This window comes from Euphorbia lathyris, chromosome 2, assembly GCF_963576675.1.
Source record: "Euphorbia lathyris chromosome 2, ddEupLath1.1, whole genome shotgun sequence".
In the NCBI taxonomy this organism is placed as follows: Eukaryota; Viridiplantae; Streptophyta; class Magnoliopsida; order Malpighiales; family Euphorbiaceae; genus Euphorbia; species Euphorbia lathyris.
Window position 1 is genome coordinate 119,226,108 of NC_088911.1, and position 19,544 is coordinate 119,245,651.

At 35.8% G+C, this 19,544-nt stretch overlaps 1 protein-coding gene across 1 annotated transcript; it reads right to left on the reverse strand.

Annotated features, from left to right (window-relative positions):
- Nucleotides 1–15,683: 15,683 nt before the first annotated feature.
- LOC136219685 (uncharacterized) lies at nt 15,684–18,176 on the reverse strand. The gene is made up of 7 exons (XM_066007175.1): nt 17,988–18,176; nt 17,796–17,912; nt 17,474–17,626; nt 16,486–16,569; nt 16,278–16,403; nt 16,093–16,179; nt 15,684–16,010 (listed from the first exon to the last, which is right to left on the reverse strand). The coding sequence occupies exons 2-7, from the start codon at nt 17,896–17,898 to the stop codon at nt 15,934–15,936; spliced, it is 630 nt and encodes a 209-aa protein (XP_065863247.1). The 5' UTR covers nt 17,899–17,912; nt 17,988–18,176; the 3' UTR covers nt 15,684–15,933.
- Between the last annotated feature and the right edge of the window lie 1,368 nt (nt 18,177–19,544).

Here is a 19,544-nt window from a genome sequence, read left to right on the forward strand (position 1 = left end):
CGCCTTGGCGGATCTCCTCTCGGCGTTCCCACAGAGGTTGTATCTAAGAGGGCGGATCCCCTGGACACGCGAGCGGGGCGGATCTAGGCGTACGCCATGAGGCGTACCAACAACTACACTGGGCGGATCTCAAGTTTACTTCCTGCCGAAGGAATTCACCAACAACTTCTGACGCTCCGTACATGCACCTCTGTACCTGTTGTCTAGGCGCATCACCTATCTTACCCTTTTATTGTTAACCATATGGTAACCCTAATAGGGGTAGTCCCTGTCCTTTACTGATCAATTAGAGGTTGTATTTAAACCCTCATTTTGTAAGGATAAGGGAACTTTTATCAATCAAATATTATTTCTCATTGAGATTAAGGTTTATACCTTTGTTTATCGGGATTCACTCCTTCTAGTCTAGCTAGAGAAGAAGATCTTTGTTGGTTTACGATTAAAACCTCCATTTATCGCTTTCAATCTGTATCAGTTGGTATCAAAGCCAATCGTTTCCTGACCCGAAACTTCTTTTGGCAATGGTTCAACCCCGACAACCGCAAGATTCCATGGAAACTAGTGACCGGAGATATGAGGAGCTGAGAGAGCACCTCGCGGAACAAATCCAGGCCAGCCTTGAGCGGCAGAAACAAAACGACCAACGGTTCCAGGAGCTAACCGCTTCCCTGGAAAACCTCAGATTGGAGATTCGTGTAGTGGTCAGACCAGCCGCCGGGGAGTCCGACCAGAGGAGGGAAGGAGTCCTTGAACCACGACCCCAAAGGCAACCCACGCCACCTCGACTACCATTGGCAAATGTCCAACTTCCACGAATGGGTCCTAGGGATCCTGAGGTAAGAAGACCCAACTTTGTTCTTGTACATAACGCTGATAGTGATAGTGATGATTTTGAGGATATTGGGGATAATGGTGCCTTTAGAACTGTGAGGAATGGTGGTCCGATTGACGACAGACGTGTGGGTATTGCTAGGGCAGAACCAGATCTAGGGAACTTTGATAGAGATGACGCCTTTAAGCTAAAAATAGACTTACCGTCTTTTGGAGGCGAATTGGATATAGAGGGGTTCTTAGATTGGTTATCGAAAGTTGAACGTTTCTTTGAGTATGCTGGTATTCCTGATGAGAGGAAAGTTAGACTGGTGGCGTATCGCCTGAAGGGTGGCGCATCAGTTTGGTGGGATCAGATGAGGGAAGAGATGAGAAGAGGGGGCAGAGATCCGATTAGATCTTGGCTACGGATGAAGGCGATGCTGAGGGAGCGGTTCTTACCGCCGGACTACGAACAGTATATCTACAGCTCCTACAGAGGATGCTCTCAAGGGACCCGAAGTGTCCATGAGTATACTTCTGAGTTCTTAAGGCTTTCGGCGAGAGCCAACCTGTCTGAAACTGAAAGCCAAAAGACCTCTAGGTATCTAGAAGGGTTGAGATACAATATCCAGGATCGTATTGGCACACAGATGGTGGTTAGAGTACAATATGCTAGGAATTTAGCCCTCAAGGCTGAGTCCCAACTGACCGGGAGATCCAGGAGATCCGCCACTACTGAGTATACGCCTGGAGGAAGAGATAACGTGAAGTCTTACGACAAAGGCAAGCAGGTGGCGAGTGCCAGTGGGGCCAAGGTTAACAGTGTGGGAAGGGGATCTGTTGGAGATACTAGACCATACAAAGAAGCACCTATACCACCCAAGAGCAACAATCCGTATGCAAGGCCAGCACCTTTCAAATGTTTTCGGTGCAATGAGCCAGGACATAGATCCAATGAGTGTCCTAGAAGGAAGAGCGCCAACATGGTGGAGAGGTATGAAGATGACTATGATGAAGAGGATGAAGTATTTTGTGAACCCTTGGGAGAAGATGATGAGGTGGCGGGTGAAGAGAGGTACGCCATTCATGTGGTATGGCGTTTGTTAGTCTCCAGCTGGATAGAGGGCGATCAGAGGCACCGACTATTCAGGATCCGCTGTCTTGTGAAGGGCGGGCGATGTAATGTGATAATAGATAGTGGGAGCCAAGAGAACATTGTGAGTAGCAGCGTCGTTCAGAAGTTCGGGTTGTTGGTAGAGGCGCACCCTGATCCCTACAGGGTGGGATGGATCAAGAACGTGGGCGAGTTGAGGGTGACCCAGAGATGCAAGGTACCGATTGAGATTGGTAACTATCATGATGAAGTCTGTTGTGATGTGGTCGACATGGACGCATGCCACCTATTGTTGGGCCGACCCTGGCAGTTTGATAACAACGCCACCCACGCCGAAAGAGAGAACACTTACAGATTTGTGAAGAATGGGGTGAAGTTTGTCCTTACACCAATGGTGAGAGAGCCAAAGGCCGACGAAAAGTCTACCTTGGTAGTCTGTCCTACACACAAATCGTTCGTCAGCGAATGTGAGGAGAGCCAGATGGTGTATGTGGTGATGGTTAAGGCGAATCACGAGGCCGCCTGAAGGGGCGAAAGAGAGATGCCGAATGAAGTGACCCGCCTACTTGGCGAGTATCAAGATTGTTCCCCGACGAACTGCCAAGTGGGTTACCACCTTTGAGAGATATCCAACATCATATCGATCTGGTGCCTGGGGCTAGTTTGCCAAACCTCCCACATCATCGAGATGGGATACGTTAGGGAGAGTATGAGTCCTTGCGCTGTTCCAGCTTTACTTACACCGAAGAAGGATGGGTCTTGGCGGATGTGTGTTGACAGTAGGGCTATTAACAAGATCACCATCAAGTATAAGTTCCCGATTCCAAGGTTGGATGACATGTTGGACCAACTTGGCGGATCTCGAGTCTTCTCCAAGATTGATCTCAGGAGTGGGTATCATCAGATACGAATCCGATCTGGGGATGAGTGGAAGACTGCCTTCAAGACAAGAGATGGATTGTATGAATGGTTAGTTATGCCCTTTGGGATGACCAACCCCCCTAGTACTTTTATGAGACTGATGAATCAGGTGCTTCGCCCAGTGATTGGGAAGTTCGTAGTTGTGTATTTTGACGACATTTTGATCCACAGCCAGACCTTGGCGGAACATGAAGAGCACTTGCAGACAGTGTTTGACCTGCTAAGGAAACACCAACTATACGCCAACACCAAGAAGTGTGACTTTGTCATGGAGAGCTTAGTTTTCCTTGGATTCGTGGTCAGCGGGAGTGGAATCCAAATTGACGAGGAGAAAGTAAGAGCCATCCGAGAATGGCCTACTCCGAGGAACGTGGGGGATATCAGGAGTTTTCATGGGCTAGCAACATTTTATCACCGATTCATTAAGAACTTCAGTTCCATAGTGGCCCCATTGACGGAATGTTTGAAAAAGGGAAAGGGGTTCGAGTGGGCGGACGCCCAAGAAGAGAGCTTTGCCTTTATCAAGGAAAAGCTGAGTACAACGCCAGTGCTGGCGTATCCCGATTTTGACAAACTGTTTGAAGTTGAGTGTGATGCCAGTGGAATTGGGATTGGTGGTGTCTTGATGCAAGAAAAGAGGCCCATTGCATACTTCAGTGAGAAGCTCTGTGAGGCACGGCAAAGGTGGGCAACGTATGATCAAGAGTTTTATGCTGTAGTGAGGGCATTGAAAGTATGGGAACATTACTTAGTGGGAAAAGAGTTCATCCTCTACACTGACCATCAAGCTCTCAAATACCTGGGAAGTCAGAAGCAACTTCGAAGCGCCATGCACGCCCGGTGGTCTGCCTTCATCTATAAGTTCCCCTATAAGCTTATCCATAAGGCGGGAAAACAGAACATAGTGGCGGACGCCTTGAGTCGGAGGGTTGCACTAATAAAAACAGTCAACCTGGTGACCGATTGTTTCGAACACATTAGAGGAGAGTACCTGGCGGATCCTGACTTTGGAAGTATCTGGGAGAAGTGCCAGCGCCAACCTGGGGATGGGGCGTATCACTTGATGGATGAGTATCTAATGATGGGCAACCAACTTTGTTTACCCTGCACTTCTATCCGCGAGAAGGTGGTCCGAGATCTACATGGCGGATCCCTGGGGGGATATTTTGGGCAAGACAAGACATATGCAGCAGTGAGTTCCCGTTATTTCTGGCCCAAAATGAGAAGAGATGTGGCGTACCTGGTAGAATGATGCTATATCTGCCAGACCGCCAAGGGACACGCTACAAATGCTGGCTTACAGCTACCCTTGCCTGTACCAGAAACCATATGGGAGGATCTGTCCATGGATTTTGTCCTAGGGTTACCCAGAACTCAGAGAGGCATGGATTCCATCTTTGTGGTTGTTGACCGGTTTTCGAAAATGGCACACTTCATACCATGCCGTAAGACTAACGACGCCTCAGCGACTGCCAAGCTATTCTTCAAAGAGGTTGTCAGACTACATGGTGTACCAAAGAGCATTGTCTCAGACCGTACAAAGTTCCTGAGTCACTTCTGGCGGACCTTGTGGGCTCTTTTTGATACTTCTCTGAAGTTTAGTACCACCGCCCACCCTCAGACAGACGGACAGACAGAAGTGGTCAATCGGACTCTGGGAAACTTACTGCGCAGCAAATGTAAGGATAAGCCCAGGATGTGGGACGTGGTTTTAGCACAAGCTGAGTTCGCCTACAATGGATCTGTACACTCGGGAACTGGGAAGTCACCCTTTGAGGTGGTATACACTAAGACCCCGAATCACGTCCTTGATATAGCCCATCTTCCCAAAGGAAACGTGACTGCAAACCAGCTAGCCAAAGACAATGTCCAGATGCACCAAGAGGTGAAGGAGACTCTTGAGGAGAGAAACCAGAAACTAAAAGCTAAGGCGGATGAGCACCGCAGGGACCTACAGTTCGAAGTGGGAGATGAGGTTATGGTACACTTGGAAAAAGAGAGACTCGCCAACGCCACAAGCAGCAAGCTTCGACCGAGAAAGTACGGGCCATATAAGATCACCAAGAAGGTCAATGCCAATGCCTATCACATAGCTTTGCCAAATTGGCTTGGTAAAGTCTCACCGGCGTTCAATGTTCGTGACCTTAGCCCGTGGAAGTCAGATGGCCCTTTGGAGAACAACACAGACAAGCCAGTGCCGAATTCTTTTAAAGAAGGAGAGAATGATGCGGACATCCTAACTGGGATCAATAATAACACGCGCCTTGGCGGATCTCCTCTCGGCGTTCCCACAGAGGTTGTATCTAAGAGGGCGGATCCCCTGGACACGCGAGCGGGGCGGATCTAGGCGTACGCCATGAGACGTACCAACAACTACACTGGGCGGATCTCAAGTTTACTTCCTGCCGAAGGAATTCACCAACAACCTATGACGCTCCGTACCTGCACCTCTGTACCTGTTGTCTAGGCGCATCACCTATCTTACCCTTTTATTGTTAACCATATTGTAACCCTAATAGGGGTAGTCCCTGTCCTTTACTGATCAATTAGAGGTTGTATTTAAACCCTCATTTTGTAAGGATAAGGGAACTTTTATCAATCAAATATCATTTCTCATTGAGATTAAGGTTTATACCTTTGTTTATCGGGATTCACTCCTTCTAGTCTAGCTAGAGAAGAAGATCTTTGTTGGTTTACGATTAAAACCTCCATTTATCGCTTTCAATCTGTATCAGTTTGGTAAAACTTAGCTGATTGTTGATAGCAGTTTGTGTAAAATGACAAATAAGGATATGATAAAACATTTATTTGGGGTTAAAGGGTAGTAATTATAGGTAAAAATGTCATTTAAAAGAGATGTAGCAATAAGCTAATTGAAAAAACTCCTAAAACCAACTTTCTTAAAACTACATTTTTGGACCTAATAAGCTATTTCAAACATCTCTTCACCGAACACTACTATTAGATGTTTGGCGAGTCAAACCCCTTAAAGTGGCTCAAATATCTAATTTTACTCCGAAAAGCTCTTTACCAAACAGTGTCTTGGTATTTAAGTTATAGTTATTCAAAACTGAAAGACAAACAAATAGATAAATGATCAATTTGATCTTCGAAATTGGCTAAAAAATGTAGTCAATTAATCAAAGTTGTTTCGTCAATTTATTTAAAATATAGTCAATTAATCACTCCGTTGCAACGAAGTAAGTTTCATGCGGGAAGTTTGTTGCACGCCTATTGAAAAAGTCAACCGACCAAAGTCGGAAAAGTTCTAATATTAGAAATGACAGGATTTACAGTTTTACAAGTCATGACTTCATTTTTAATATTTTTTTAATATATTTTGTAAATTATGTAATAACATTTTAAAGCGTGTACAACATATCTTCCGCATGCAGCTTACTTTTTTTTGCAATCAGATGATTAATTGACTACATTTGAGCAAGTTGATGAGGTTATCCGGACACTTTGTAAATCGAAGAGTCAATTGAACATTTTTTTTTATCAAATTCAAGATGCAAATGACTGATTAAGCCTTTATTAAAAAAAAATGCTTCTAGAGAAAATTGAGAAAATTGCATTCTTGTATTTACAGATTTTTAAATTACATGAACTCGCGAAAGCATTAAAAAAAAAAGTAGCAATTATTCCAACATTACATAAATTAAAAGTTTAATTATGTTAATTTGGTGATATTTGGTTGAAAAGGGGCATGTCTTAAGTCCCACTTCCAGAAACCATGCTAAAAATTTCTTATTTTGGTTAATTTAAGTGTATCCTGTTAGGTATGGCTAATGATGGTTTTTAAGCTGCGAAAAGAAAGAATGGGGAATAAATGTTTCATCTCATTATGACTCTATCACTCATATAATACATTACTAATACATTAAGTCATGGATAAGTGGTTGGACTGCAATTTATTAAATATTAGAAAATTTATTTTATTAACATTATATAGTTAGAAGATTTTTTTTTTTCTGGCGTAACTCCCTGAACTTGTCCAAATATTGCAACTGCCCCCTCTAACTTTCAATTGTAACAACTTACCCCTCAAACTTGTCTAATTGTAAAACATAATCCCTCAAACTTGTTCAATTGTAAAACAGAACCCCAAATTCCTAACACGGACTGCAATTGAAGAAACACGTGAAATACAAAAGCTGCAAACGCTCGTGGAATGTAATAATCAGATCTTTAGACCCAAAAAAATCAGTATTTAATTAACCAAATCCTTAATTCTTCAACTTCTATTCTTCTTTTTGTTATTGCTATTCGTTTTTTAGTGATTTCTTGATTCAAAGTTTTGGGATATTATGTGGGTGAAAATGTGTTTATGTGGAGAAATAGCTCCATTGAAGATTTCATAGCGTGATACGAATTCGGAGAAACATTTTTACGGTTGCTTCAAGTACGGGGTAAAAAAAATCTCAATTTGGGGTTATGTTTTACAATTGGACAAGTTTGAGGGGTTATATTTTACAATTGGACAAATTTGAGAGGTAAGTTGTTACAATTGAAAGTTGAGGGGGCAGTTGCAATATTTGTACAAATTCAGGGAGTTATTTGTCTATTAGGTCTTTTTTTTTTTTTATAAAGGCTTCTCTCTACACCCTCCCCCGATCTTCCGTCGCCGCCCCCTTCTTTCCTTCCCTTTCCTTTTTCCTTTTCTCCTCTTCCATCTTCTTTCTTTGTAAATCTACTTGTTCTTTCCTTCATCTGTTCCTAAATCTTTGAGGAGGAAAAAGGAAGAAGCTTGTCTTCCTTCTTCCTCCTCCCCCTTCTTTTTATGTTTTTTTCAGTTTTGCTTTGATAGTTTATCATCGAGTTGGAATTCATATATTTTTTCGGATCTCTGACCCCGTTTGAACTGCATCTGTTGCTCTTAATCTTTTCATTTATGACATTTTCTGATTTAGCAAGAACAGAAAAGATAGATCTTATCCGTAGATCACTAGATCTACGGGATTACGAAAGAAAGGACTCAGATCCGAAGATTCGGAATGATTCTAGTGTTGGAGATTGGACTACAACTGCTTTTCTGCGAAATTGGAGTTTCGAGAAATATATGATTTATCTGTTATTGTTTATGTTAGTCGTACCTTTTATGGTTTTTTCTGCTTTTTGTAGTCATGTTATTAGCTTAGTGGATCATGTATTAGGCATAGCCTATACTTATGTGAGGTTTTGTACCTTACTACTTTTCTGCTGTAATATCAATCTTCTTATTTAATGAAATGGAGAAATATTATTATCAAAAAAAAAATGAAATGGAGAAATATTAGCTTCAATGGTGGAGGGTGGCAGTTGATTTGGGAAAAGCAAAAGCAAAACAATTAGTAAGAAATAACAGTACTAAATTTAAATGTGTATATTGAATTGGATAGTAACCATACCATGGAGGAATATATTGGTAGTTTGGTTAGAGCATGAATCCCAGACAATTTAAATTCACTCAGTGTCACTTCAATAAATAAGCTATTCCTATAGCTTCAATTTCCAAAGACCACTTGGATCAGAACATCAATCAAAATTATTTATAAAGGTTGTACATTGGAAACATTTTTTATTTAAGAAAAGCACCCAATGGCCTAATAGTACTCATAACACTCATTTATATCTAAACTAAAGTCTCAAAAGTAAATTAGAACTTTATACTTCAAAATCAAAATCAGTAATGTTTCATCAAACTACCCAAAATTTATTACTTGCTCAACTATAAGTCTTGTAGTCTTTAATATTACAATCACAGTATCCTGATCTTGATTGTCTTACTTTTTTAAGATGCGTGTAATATATTTTTCATATTTAACTTACTTTTTTACAACCGAATTATCAATTGATTACATTTTACGCAAGTTAACGGAACATTTTATGCAAGTTCAAGGAGCTATCGTGACACTTTGAAAGTTGGGAGGCAAATGATGTATGAAGCCTATTATATATTATCTTTTTTTTTAATTTTTTCACGTTTAATCATATGCTTGTGATATGTTACTAATGTGTGCTAAATTGATGCACGTATGAAGTGTAGATTACAAGATTCATGATCGAGAAAACAATTTGATAAATAATTTCTTCAATTAACCCAATTTGTCAATGTTTAGGGGTAAAATTGCTCTTAACTGCCAACGTTAAGGGTAAAATTGTATCATTTTAGACGTTATGAGTAAAATTGCTCCTAGATATAAACGTTAGGAGTATTTTGTATCTTATCCCAATATAATAAGTTTCGGGTCTTCTTTATTTGTCAAAAACTTTATGTAGGAAAACATTTTTTTTTATTTTTCGGTGTTTATGTACTTAGAAAAATAAATCAATGGAAAATTTTAGTTGGTCAACAGAAATTATACGGAAAAAAAATGAGAAAAATATTTTAATCCTAAATTTTTGGAATTTTAATTCATTCTTTTTTACATTTTTAAAAATAATAGTCATTCATTACATCTTTCCATTTTCCAACACAAAATATTCTGCCAAATAAGGAGGTCTAAGTACATAAAAAATTGTCAATGATTATCAATTTTAGGTTTGATTGATACTTAAACGTAAGACTATGCCAAGCGCATTAGTATTAAGGGCTCGTTTGTTTTATTTGTTGTTTGCTGTTGAAAAAAAACGTTTTTCCAAAAAGCAGTTTTTGTAAAAATCTTATTTTTAGCTATAAAATGCAGATAAGGTTTTAAACAAATACTAAAAAATTTCATTTTTAAAGTGAAAAGACAAGCATGGAAGAAAAAGGAATAACCAACCAACTTCTAAATTTTATTAACAAACATCCTTTTACTTTTCGAAAGATTAGAATGTCTAGTTTTAATTGTTTAAATTAAAGATTAGAATGTTTATAGCGAAACTGCTTACACTTAGGCTTTGTTCGGATGAGGTGTAATTAAAGTAATGTAAGGTAAAGTAAGTAGGGTGTATAAAATAACTTATTGTGTTTGGATGGAATGTAAGGTAAGTGATAGTTTAATAATGTAATTATATATAAAATTACTCTCATATCCTTTTATTTGTATAAACAAAATAAAAGATAAACGGTAATTTTGGCAGAAAAAGATCTTAACTATAATTCCCTTCCAATTTGAGGATTAATCTCTTATTTAGGGTAATTTTTGTAAAAAATTACCCTAATAAGTCTGGTTGGGAAATTTTTCACCAGGAGGGACTGTTTCCCAACCAGAGTTAACATTTAATAATAATTTAACATAAAATTGCTCACAGGCACCGTAATGAGCCATGGTTGCCAGGAATCCCTAATAGGGATTCCTGTTTGTCAACAATGGGTAGTGGCTTCACGCCACTACCCATATAAAATTTTTTTTTTTTTTTATTATATTATATTTTAAAAATGAATTTTTGTTTTATAATTTTTTTTTAAGGAATTGTTTTAAATTTAATTTTTGATTAAAATTTAAATTTAATTTTAAATGTTAGGATTAAATTTGCACAATTTCATACGTTAGGGTTAAATTTGTACTTCATTTAAAATATTAAGGTTAAATATTTAGTGTATTACTGATAAAAAAAATATTTCGTGTGTTAATACAAAGTAAATATTTTAGACAGTTTCAAGCGAAGTGCAGAGATAAGCCAAACGTATGAAATTATATAAATTTAACTCTAACATTTCCAAGTAATATCAATTTTAACCATACGGTACCAAAAATTTGAAAAGACTTGCATGACTGTTATTTAGCCACATCGGACCTTCTAAACCAATTTGTCCATAAATTGAAACAATTTCATAATATTTTACTATGTTATTGATATAGTTACCGACCGTCTAAACCAGTTTGTCGATAACTTATCAACAAACTGGTTTAGAAGGTTCGATGTGGTTAAAGAACAGTCATACAAGTCTTTTCAAATTTTCGGTATGGTTTAAATTGATATTGTTTGGATACGTTAGAGTTAAATTTACACAATTTTATATGTTAGGGTTAAATCTGCACTTCGCTTGAAGCGTAAATGCTAAATATTTAGTGTATTAATAACACTGTAAAATATTTTAGACAATTTTAAAAAAATTGTGATTAGTTTATATGTAGCATGTTTAGGTTTTTGAAATTGTCTAAAATATTTTAATGTGTTATTAATACAATTACAAAAAAGATGTATGAAAATGTTTCAAGTTATTGACATTTAGAAGGTACGATGTGGCTAAATAATAGTCAAACAAGTCTTTTCAAATTTTAGGTAGCGTTGATTAAAATTGATCTTACTTGGAAACGTTATGATTAAATTTACATAATTTCATATGTTAGACTTATCTTTGCACTTCGCTTGAAATTGTCTAAAATATTTATTGTGTCATTAACGCACTAAATTTTCTTTTTTATCAATAATACATTAAATATTTAATCTTAACGTTTTAAGCGAAGTACAGATTTAATCCTAATGTATAAAATGATGTAAGTTTAATCCTAACATATAAAATATAAAATATCAAAATTTTATAAAGTAAAAATTCATTTTACATATAATTTTACTTTTAAAATATAATATAATATAAATAAATTAAAAAAAAACATTTATATGGGTAGTGGCGTGAAGCCACTGCCCATTGTTGAGAGGAATCCCTATTGAGGGATTCCTGGCAACATGGCTCATTACGGCGCCGTAATGAGCAATTTAATATTAAAATATTATTAAATTTTAACTCTGGTTGGGAAACAGCCGCTTATGGGGAAAAATTTCCCAATCAGATCTATTAGGGTAATTTTTTACAAAAACTACCCTAAATAAGAGATTAATTTCCAATTTGGGGCGTAAGGAAAATTAGCCAAAGTTTACCTCATCTATCCCCACTTATTATACCCTTTAATTACATCTCAAAACAAACAAAGGTTAGCTTATTACACTTATTCTCACATATCTCAAAATACCATCATCCAAACAAGATCTTAATCTATACGGATAAAATACTTAATTGTTAAGAAATTCGGTGAAATTGGAATTAATGGAAAATGTAATTTAAAAAGACGCCTAATGCTCATCGAGCCCCCTTAACTTGTTCAAATTGGTCATTTTACTCATCCAACTCATTGAATGTCTTATTTACTCCTTTAAGTCCATAAAGTGATATTTCTCACCCCCTTAACTTGGTCATTTTACCCTCCAACTCATCGAATGTCCTATTTACCTCATTAACTCCATAAAAGTGGTATTTCTCATCCCTCCATTTTCATTCTCGAAGGTTAGAATTGACAAATTCGATCGATTTTTTTGAGTGAAAAGACAAAAATGACCATATTATTCGAGTAATGAAGGAGAAAGAAGATGAATCGGGAATGAAATATGAATTATGGATTTGGATGTTAGATTTAAGGGATTTTTATAATCTTTTTTTTTTTTGTTACCGTTAGTGCTCAATTTTGTACATCCACACGCTTCATGCCTTTGTTGCACACAAACATAAAGTTACTGCCATATAGGATTATAAGGGGTGAGAATACCACTTTTATGGAGTTAATGGAATAAATAAAACATTTGATGAGTTGAGGATAAAATGATCAAGTTAAAGGGTTTGGGGAGCATTATACCTTTAGAAGGAAGATGATGAAATAGTTAAAATAGAGTTTCATTGATTTGTACGATATAAAAGAAAAGTAAAAAGACAATGCTGGCACTGATTAGTGATTTGTATATCTGAATGGTTTCAGGAAGTAGATAAAGAAATGAAAAAACAAAGGAACTAAAGCCTTACAAAAACAGCAATAATTCACACACAAAAAAGGGAAACAAAGAAAGAAAGAAAGACGTAGAGAGACAGTGACCGTCATCCAGAGAAACTTAATAAAATAAATAAAGGCTGAGTACTTGTAATTTTGTTTATTACAAAAAGAAATGGAAATTACAAGGCTATATTTATAATTTTCCCTTTTATTAGCAAATGAAAATTACGCCGAAAACGGTGAGTGAGTGGTACGCAGCCGAGAAGTGGCGCCGAAACAAAAATGACTATTATAGTGTAACATTTTTACAGAAATAAATTAATAAGATGTGACATTTTTAGGTATTAGGTAAGGTTTTTAGGGGAAATATTTACTGGGTGGAGGTTGAATGACTGTGTTGCAGGGATAGTAATTAATTAGTTTTTTTAGACAGATAAGACTGTAAGTTGATTTTATTTTCCATCAATCCATTTAAAATCTTTACTAGTACGATAGCCTTCTTTTCAGATGATCTTTTAGGCCTCTCTAATAATGGTGCACATATTACGGTGTCAATTTAATTATTCTACTCTATACTACTACTATTATTTATTTCCTGTCTTCAATCCTCTGTATGTGAATATAGATAATATTAATAACATTTGCTTAAATTTAACCAATTAAATAGAAAATAAAAATAAACTTATGACGTAGCCAGCCAGCAAGGTAACAATAGTCAGAATCAGTTCAAACCAAATCAGCCCTCAGAGAGTTTTGTTTCCCTATTTTAGTCCAACTGGGCATCTTATGTCCCTTTCTTTCTGTCATTTCGGTCATATTCCTTCATTTTGTCCTCTTTTTTTTCTTCTTAGGTTTTGTCCCTTTAATTTTTAGTTTAAGAAGAAACTTAGGAGAGATTTTGTAATGAAATTAATTAAAGTTTGATGGTGTTAACTCTTATTTTCTCTTCTTCTAGTATTCAATTTATAAAATAACAAGATTAAAAGGGATGAGTATCCTCAAAATCAACTGATACCTATCAAGTTTGTACAATCGATTTTTGATGGAATGAAAATGACAGCTTTTTTCTAGAAGAACATGTTGGGCCATTCTTGAGGTTGCAAACTGGACTATAATTTCGTGGGCTTAAATGTCAGTCTCACAAGTGGGTATGGCCCAAAATATTCAACAGTTTGTAGGACAGAATTTTGTCCAGATTAATTATTATTTGCATAGAGGAACAGTTAATGTCTAATTCTTCAATGAAAATTGTAACCACCCCCGGCTGCCTTCATTTGAAAAGCTGGTTCTATTGAGAACAATAATTGAACTGAATTCCACATATTAAATAAAGAGAGAATGTTTTAACTATATTAGTAGTAAGGTACGCGTTTTTTATACATGTAAGCACGCTTTAAAACAGTGAGAAGAATGAATGAGACTTGAAATAAATCTACATTGTATTGTATTGGTCAAATTGTTACAATTGGTATCAAAATACACTCTTCACGTATAATAAGTTGGCATAGAGAGAAAGCACATGGAAACTAGAGGGCCTATAACGATCCGATCATGAAAGGATGGCATTGAGTGAAAGACGTGAAAACCAAACATCATTAACGGATGACACAAAAATGAATTGAATGGCATATCATAAATGAAGTAAGAGTAACTCAACTATAATAGTAAGATGTGTTTCCAATATATCTAGTCTGCTTTAAACATGTAAAGCTCAAGAAATGATATATCAACCAAAATAAATAATATGTACAACATATTACATCTTCCTATTCACAAAAGATGTATTTCTAGATTAAATAATAAAAATTAGAGATTCATTCAATATGCATTAATTTGATTTTTACTATATTCACTCTTATTTAAGTTACCATTTTATTTTCCGAATATATAAAATTTATTAATAGATGCAATTAATACAATAATAATAATATTTTATAATTAAAATTAATTATATTTTTTTAATTTTTGTACATTTAAAAAAACATTTATTGTGTGAAATAGGGCGAGCAATGTTGTGAGACCCGGACCACATCGTTCGGATCGGAAACTAGTTAGGTCTCCAATTTGAGTCAGGCTGAGTTTGTTGATCTTCAACAACCTAGCAAGATCTGAGTCAACCCATGACTAGACAATCCAATGGAGACCCAAAAAATGACCCGATTCTTTATTTTTTTATCTTTTAAAAGAAATTACAAAAAGGGTAAAAAGATATATAAAAAAACCATCCACTTTTTTTTTTGAAGGATAAAAAAAAACCATCCACTTTTGATTCCAGAGTTTTATCATTTTTTATATGTCGATTTTCATTTTGATGCAACATAAGGGCACTGTTTGGTAAAAAGTTTTTGAGGTAAAATAGATGTTTAAACCACTTTAAAGGTTTTGACTAGTCAAACCTCTAATAGTGGTGTTTGGTGAAGAGAAGTTTGAGAGGTTTGAAAGTGCTTATTGAGTCCAAAAAAACTAATTTTGAAAAAACTCATTTTATGAGCTTTTACAATTACCTTATTGCTCAATCTTTTTACCCCTAATTGCTACTCTTTAACCCCAAATAAATAGTTTACTATATCCTTATTTGTCATTTAGACAATCAGCTAATTTTTACCAAACAAATTTACATAATTTGCTAGTCAAATCAACTAACCAAAAAGATAATCAGCTCCCAGCTATTTGCCAAATAAAACCAAGATAATTTGATTTTTTTTTTCTTTTACTTGATACTTTACAATGCTGAAAATGTTGATTACTTTTGCAGTGTCTTAAAGATATCAGAAGTTCTGGTGTTTGATAAAGAAATTATGAATAAAAATGCTAAAAAAACAGTTATTGTGCGTATCCATAATTAAATGGCAGGTTAAACTAGTAGAAAATACTCTACTCATATTGACACCGACAGCAGAGAAACAAAATTTGTTAAGATGAAATAAAGAATTCAATGATTATAAACAATGTAAAATATTTATTTATTAGGTCATCCAATAAGTCAAAGTTACTTTAGTTGAACTAAATAACTCCTAATCCAACTATAAGTAAATTCGGTTTCAGTAAAGGCCTTGAATACAGAAAGTGACTCCCAAAGAGCCAATGTAAGGCCATATAATCATTACAAACCCAACTTGGAGAGACCCAGGGACTACTACCAAGCTAAAAAGGAAGATTCATGCTGTCTTAATCTCTAAAAATGTATTTTCACTACATGTATTCAATCAATCATACCAGTTTACATATACATCTACATTTACAAACTAAACAATCCCTGCAGTAACAATCTGCATCTCCTTCACATAATACCAAAATCCATAAGCAAAACAAATGCTGTAATCTAACTGATTAACCAATATCAAGATCAAATAATGGGAACAGAATGAAACTAGTAGTATACATAAATAAATTCCGGGACGCGGCACTTCAAATCTACTTGCACTGAACCATACACACATAAATAATCAAAACGATCAACCAATGGATACTCCCAAGCATATTTGAACTACCTGCAAAATAAAGAATCAATTGAATTGAGTCCAATGTTTTATGAACATCCATAAAACAGGCCAGACTGTATTTGATTCTTACTGTTGTCATTTAGTACAGGTTGTGCTGGTGTAAATGTTTTATTTGACAATGAAATCCCAAGATTAGCACAGTCCATTCCAATTGCACCTTTTAAACCAACCATCAAACTTTTATGTCAGCCAATCTTCTCATAAGAAATCAATTCCACATCAGGTAAAGCTCTATATAATTGAGATAGTACTTACATTCTTTGAAGCATGGAAAGGCAGACACATTGAGAAGGTTATAATAACCTTGTGTGCATTCGCAACTGTAAGTGAATGGAGACGTCTTGTTGCAAGAACCGCCACCGCAACTTGTCCAAAAGCAGGCTACATGAGACAGAAAGAAGAACAACTTAAACCATTTATATATGAAGAATTGTATCAGATGGTTACATTAAATAGTGCTTACGGTCAAAGATTGATGATGCATTGGCTTTGCCTATTTTATCTTGAACTGGCGAAGGGGCTGCCCCGCAGGACAAATCCATGCTACCTACAAAATTAGAAACAAAACAAAATCAGGAATGCAATTGAAAGTGTTAATTGATTAGCAACATATTGGAAAACGAAAAATGAAATGTGTGTGGCTACAGTGGATATGTCATTATAGAAGAGAATTAAACAAAACCTAATTGTGGACTTAAGATAGGTAAAATATCAGCATCATATCTTGCCAAATATTTCATTTGTCTCTCTTAGGAAAGTTCTACACGGCAAAGGGTCCTTGATTAGACAGTCATTAATATGCATTACCAACTTCAATACATAAAAGAACATTTCAACAACAATTAAGCTTGGTCAAATCATTGGCTATATGTCTGGCTAACTCCTCAACTTGCTTAATATGAAATAATTAACCCCTTATTACTATGTGGCAGTGTAAGGGGAAATTGTTGAACCATATATCACTTTAACCAAATGTAGCAATGTAAAGGCAAGTTGAAGCACGTATCTCTTTAATCAAATTTAAGGGGTTAATAGGTCAATTTATGTAAGCTCACGGGACTAATGAGACATCTCCAAAATTCAGCATAGTGATTTGGTTTTTTGGGCCAAGTTCAAGGGTGCCTCATGAATTTGCCACAAATAAATAAACATCTAATTAATTAAGGCATATGTTCATGTTTTGTATGCTCATATCATATAACTATATGGAATTATGATGCTGTTCAATCCTCTTTGTTTTTTCTTTGCTAGCTCATTTTATTTACTCAGAACACTAATTTCATCCTTCTCTCACTATGTAACTTATAAGTAGTTATGACCCTTTCAATTTTGTTATGGTCTATCATTCAAGCATAAGAAATTATCAATTACACCCTACACCAGTGAGTACTCTGAAGATTATGGTAAATTCTAGATTATTATGATAATAAAAGGAGCTAAAAAGAACTTACAGTTGGGGATTATGCAAGGAAGAAACTTGAGATCATCATCATCATCAGAGCGAGTCTGCTTCCAACCAGGATCACATTCACATTCATATGAGAAACTGCTATTCGACTTTTTGCAACTTCCTTTTCCACATTCCACCTTTTTGCACAGATCATCTATACATTTATTTCAAAATAAGCGAAGACCCACTTAATATTTTAAAAGAAGTACCAACCTAACACATTCGGACGCGATTCTATGAAATAACGAATAAAAATGAAAAAGGGAAAAAAACTATGAGCTAAATGCAAAGAAAAATGGGTCATTAAAGAGTAATAGACATACCGATGATGGGAGAAAAAATTGGAGACAAGAGATCAGAGGTTGCAATCATGGGCTGCAAAAGAAGAAGAGCGGCGATACAGGCAATGATAGGAGCAGAAGCCATTTCTGGAACTGGAACTGGAAAGGAAACAAGAGAGATAGAGATTGAATGCTAACGAATTTGAAAGAGTGAGATGGAGTTTGAATAAATACCGTGATAACGTGGCTGGATCGAAAAAGTGACATAATATCTGGAATGAGATCGGGGGAGAGTTTGGTTTTGACTCCTCTGTACTGCTCTACTCCCTATGCATTAATCTCTCTCTCTCTCTCTCTCTCTTCTGAAGTCACCATTGTCAATGTGTAGATATATCCATAGAAAAGTCTAAATTTGCCCATTATGATTTTGGAGAAAACGTGGCTTTGCTTTTAATATCTTTAATTTTCACGAGAAAGATCAATTTGAAATCTGTGGATCACAATAATAGAAAACACAACCAATAGCTCTCATACAAATGTTGGTGGATTTATACAAAAAAAAAAAAAAAAAAAAAATATGGATCTACTCACGAGTTTTTTGGTTACCTCTTTTAATGCATAATTTGTTGAAATTGAGTCTGTTGGTTTTTCCAAAAAGCATAGATTCTTTACTTTTGTAAAAGGTTGCTTTTTTGGTGTAAAACGCAAACAGAAGATCACTAACCAAACACTTAATGCTGCTTTTCAGATGTAAATGACAAATAGGAGGTCACTAACCAAGCACCTAAAACTCTCCCTTTTGAAGTGAAAAGGCAAAAAGGAGCATGAAAATGAGCAATCAAACACCCGCTTAACCTTAATTTTCTACTGTTGGCCATATTTCGTGATAAATGTAGGTTTTCAACCTTAGCTCGTATGATGTGTACAGACACAGGGGCCTAGACGGGAGAGCCTGGGATCGGGCCCATCCGTCCGCACCTTGATCCCGGGTAGTTTCGGTCCCCTTGTCTCAGAAAAAAAAAAAAATTACCGGGTATTGAATTAGCCCCCCAAAATGACCCATTACGTGTTAGGTGTGTCCAATATTCAAAATTTCAATATTTTGGGCCTATTAGGTACTCTCTAAATCCAAATTTCTAATATTTTTTTTAGCTTGTTAGGTCTCTCTCAATCCAATTTTCTAATTTTTTTTACCTGTCAGACCTCCCTAAATCCATTTTTTTTACATGTTAGGCCTCTTTAAATTCAAATTGTTAATTCTTTTTGGTTAGGCAGGCCCTCAAAAATAACTTTTTTTACCTGTTCCTCTCCCTAAATCCATTTTTTTACATGTTAGGAATATTAAACGAAATCTAGCTTTATTTTGAGAAATTGTACATTAATATTTAAAATTTGGTTTTTGACCATTCAAATTATAACACGCATATATTCAAAAAAAATTGAGCAAGTTCGATTTAGCAATTTTTTTTTTTTTGCGACTGCACATGTAAAATCGGTCCCCCCAACCGAGTAAACCTGTATTCGCCACTGTGTAGACATGCTAGAAAAAATGAATTCTCAAAATATGTTTATGACCATGAATAAAATATATATCTAATAACTTGATTTCTAAATAATTAAGAAAAAAAATTCCCTTTGTTTTACTAGATTTAAACAAATTGCTGGATTGAGAATAAAAACGACACACAGAAAAAGTTTTTTATTTATTTCTTCTTTTATGTCTACAATGTTTTTTATTACAATTAGAAAGAAATGAAAGAAATTACATACCGAAATAATTTATCAATAAGA

Bases quoted from the DNA above. Each gene is read 5' to 3' on its own strand.
- LOC136219685 (XM_066007175.1), bottom strand. From the start codon at position 17,898: ATGGCTTCTGCTCCTATCATTGCCTGTATCGCCGCTCTTCTTCTTTTG. The intron at 16,570-17,473 runs GTAAGTTCTTTT...CTAATTTTGTAG, and splicing joins TCCTTGCATAATCCCCAACT to GTAGCATGGATTTGTCCTGC. The intron at 16,011-16,092 runs GTAAGAATCAAA...TTTATTTTGCAG, and splicing joins ACCTGTACTAAATGACAACA to GTAGTTCAAATATGCTTGGG.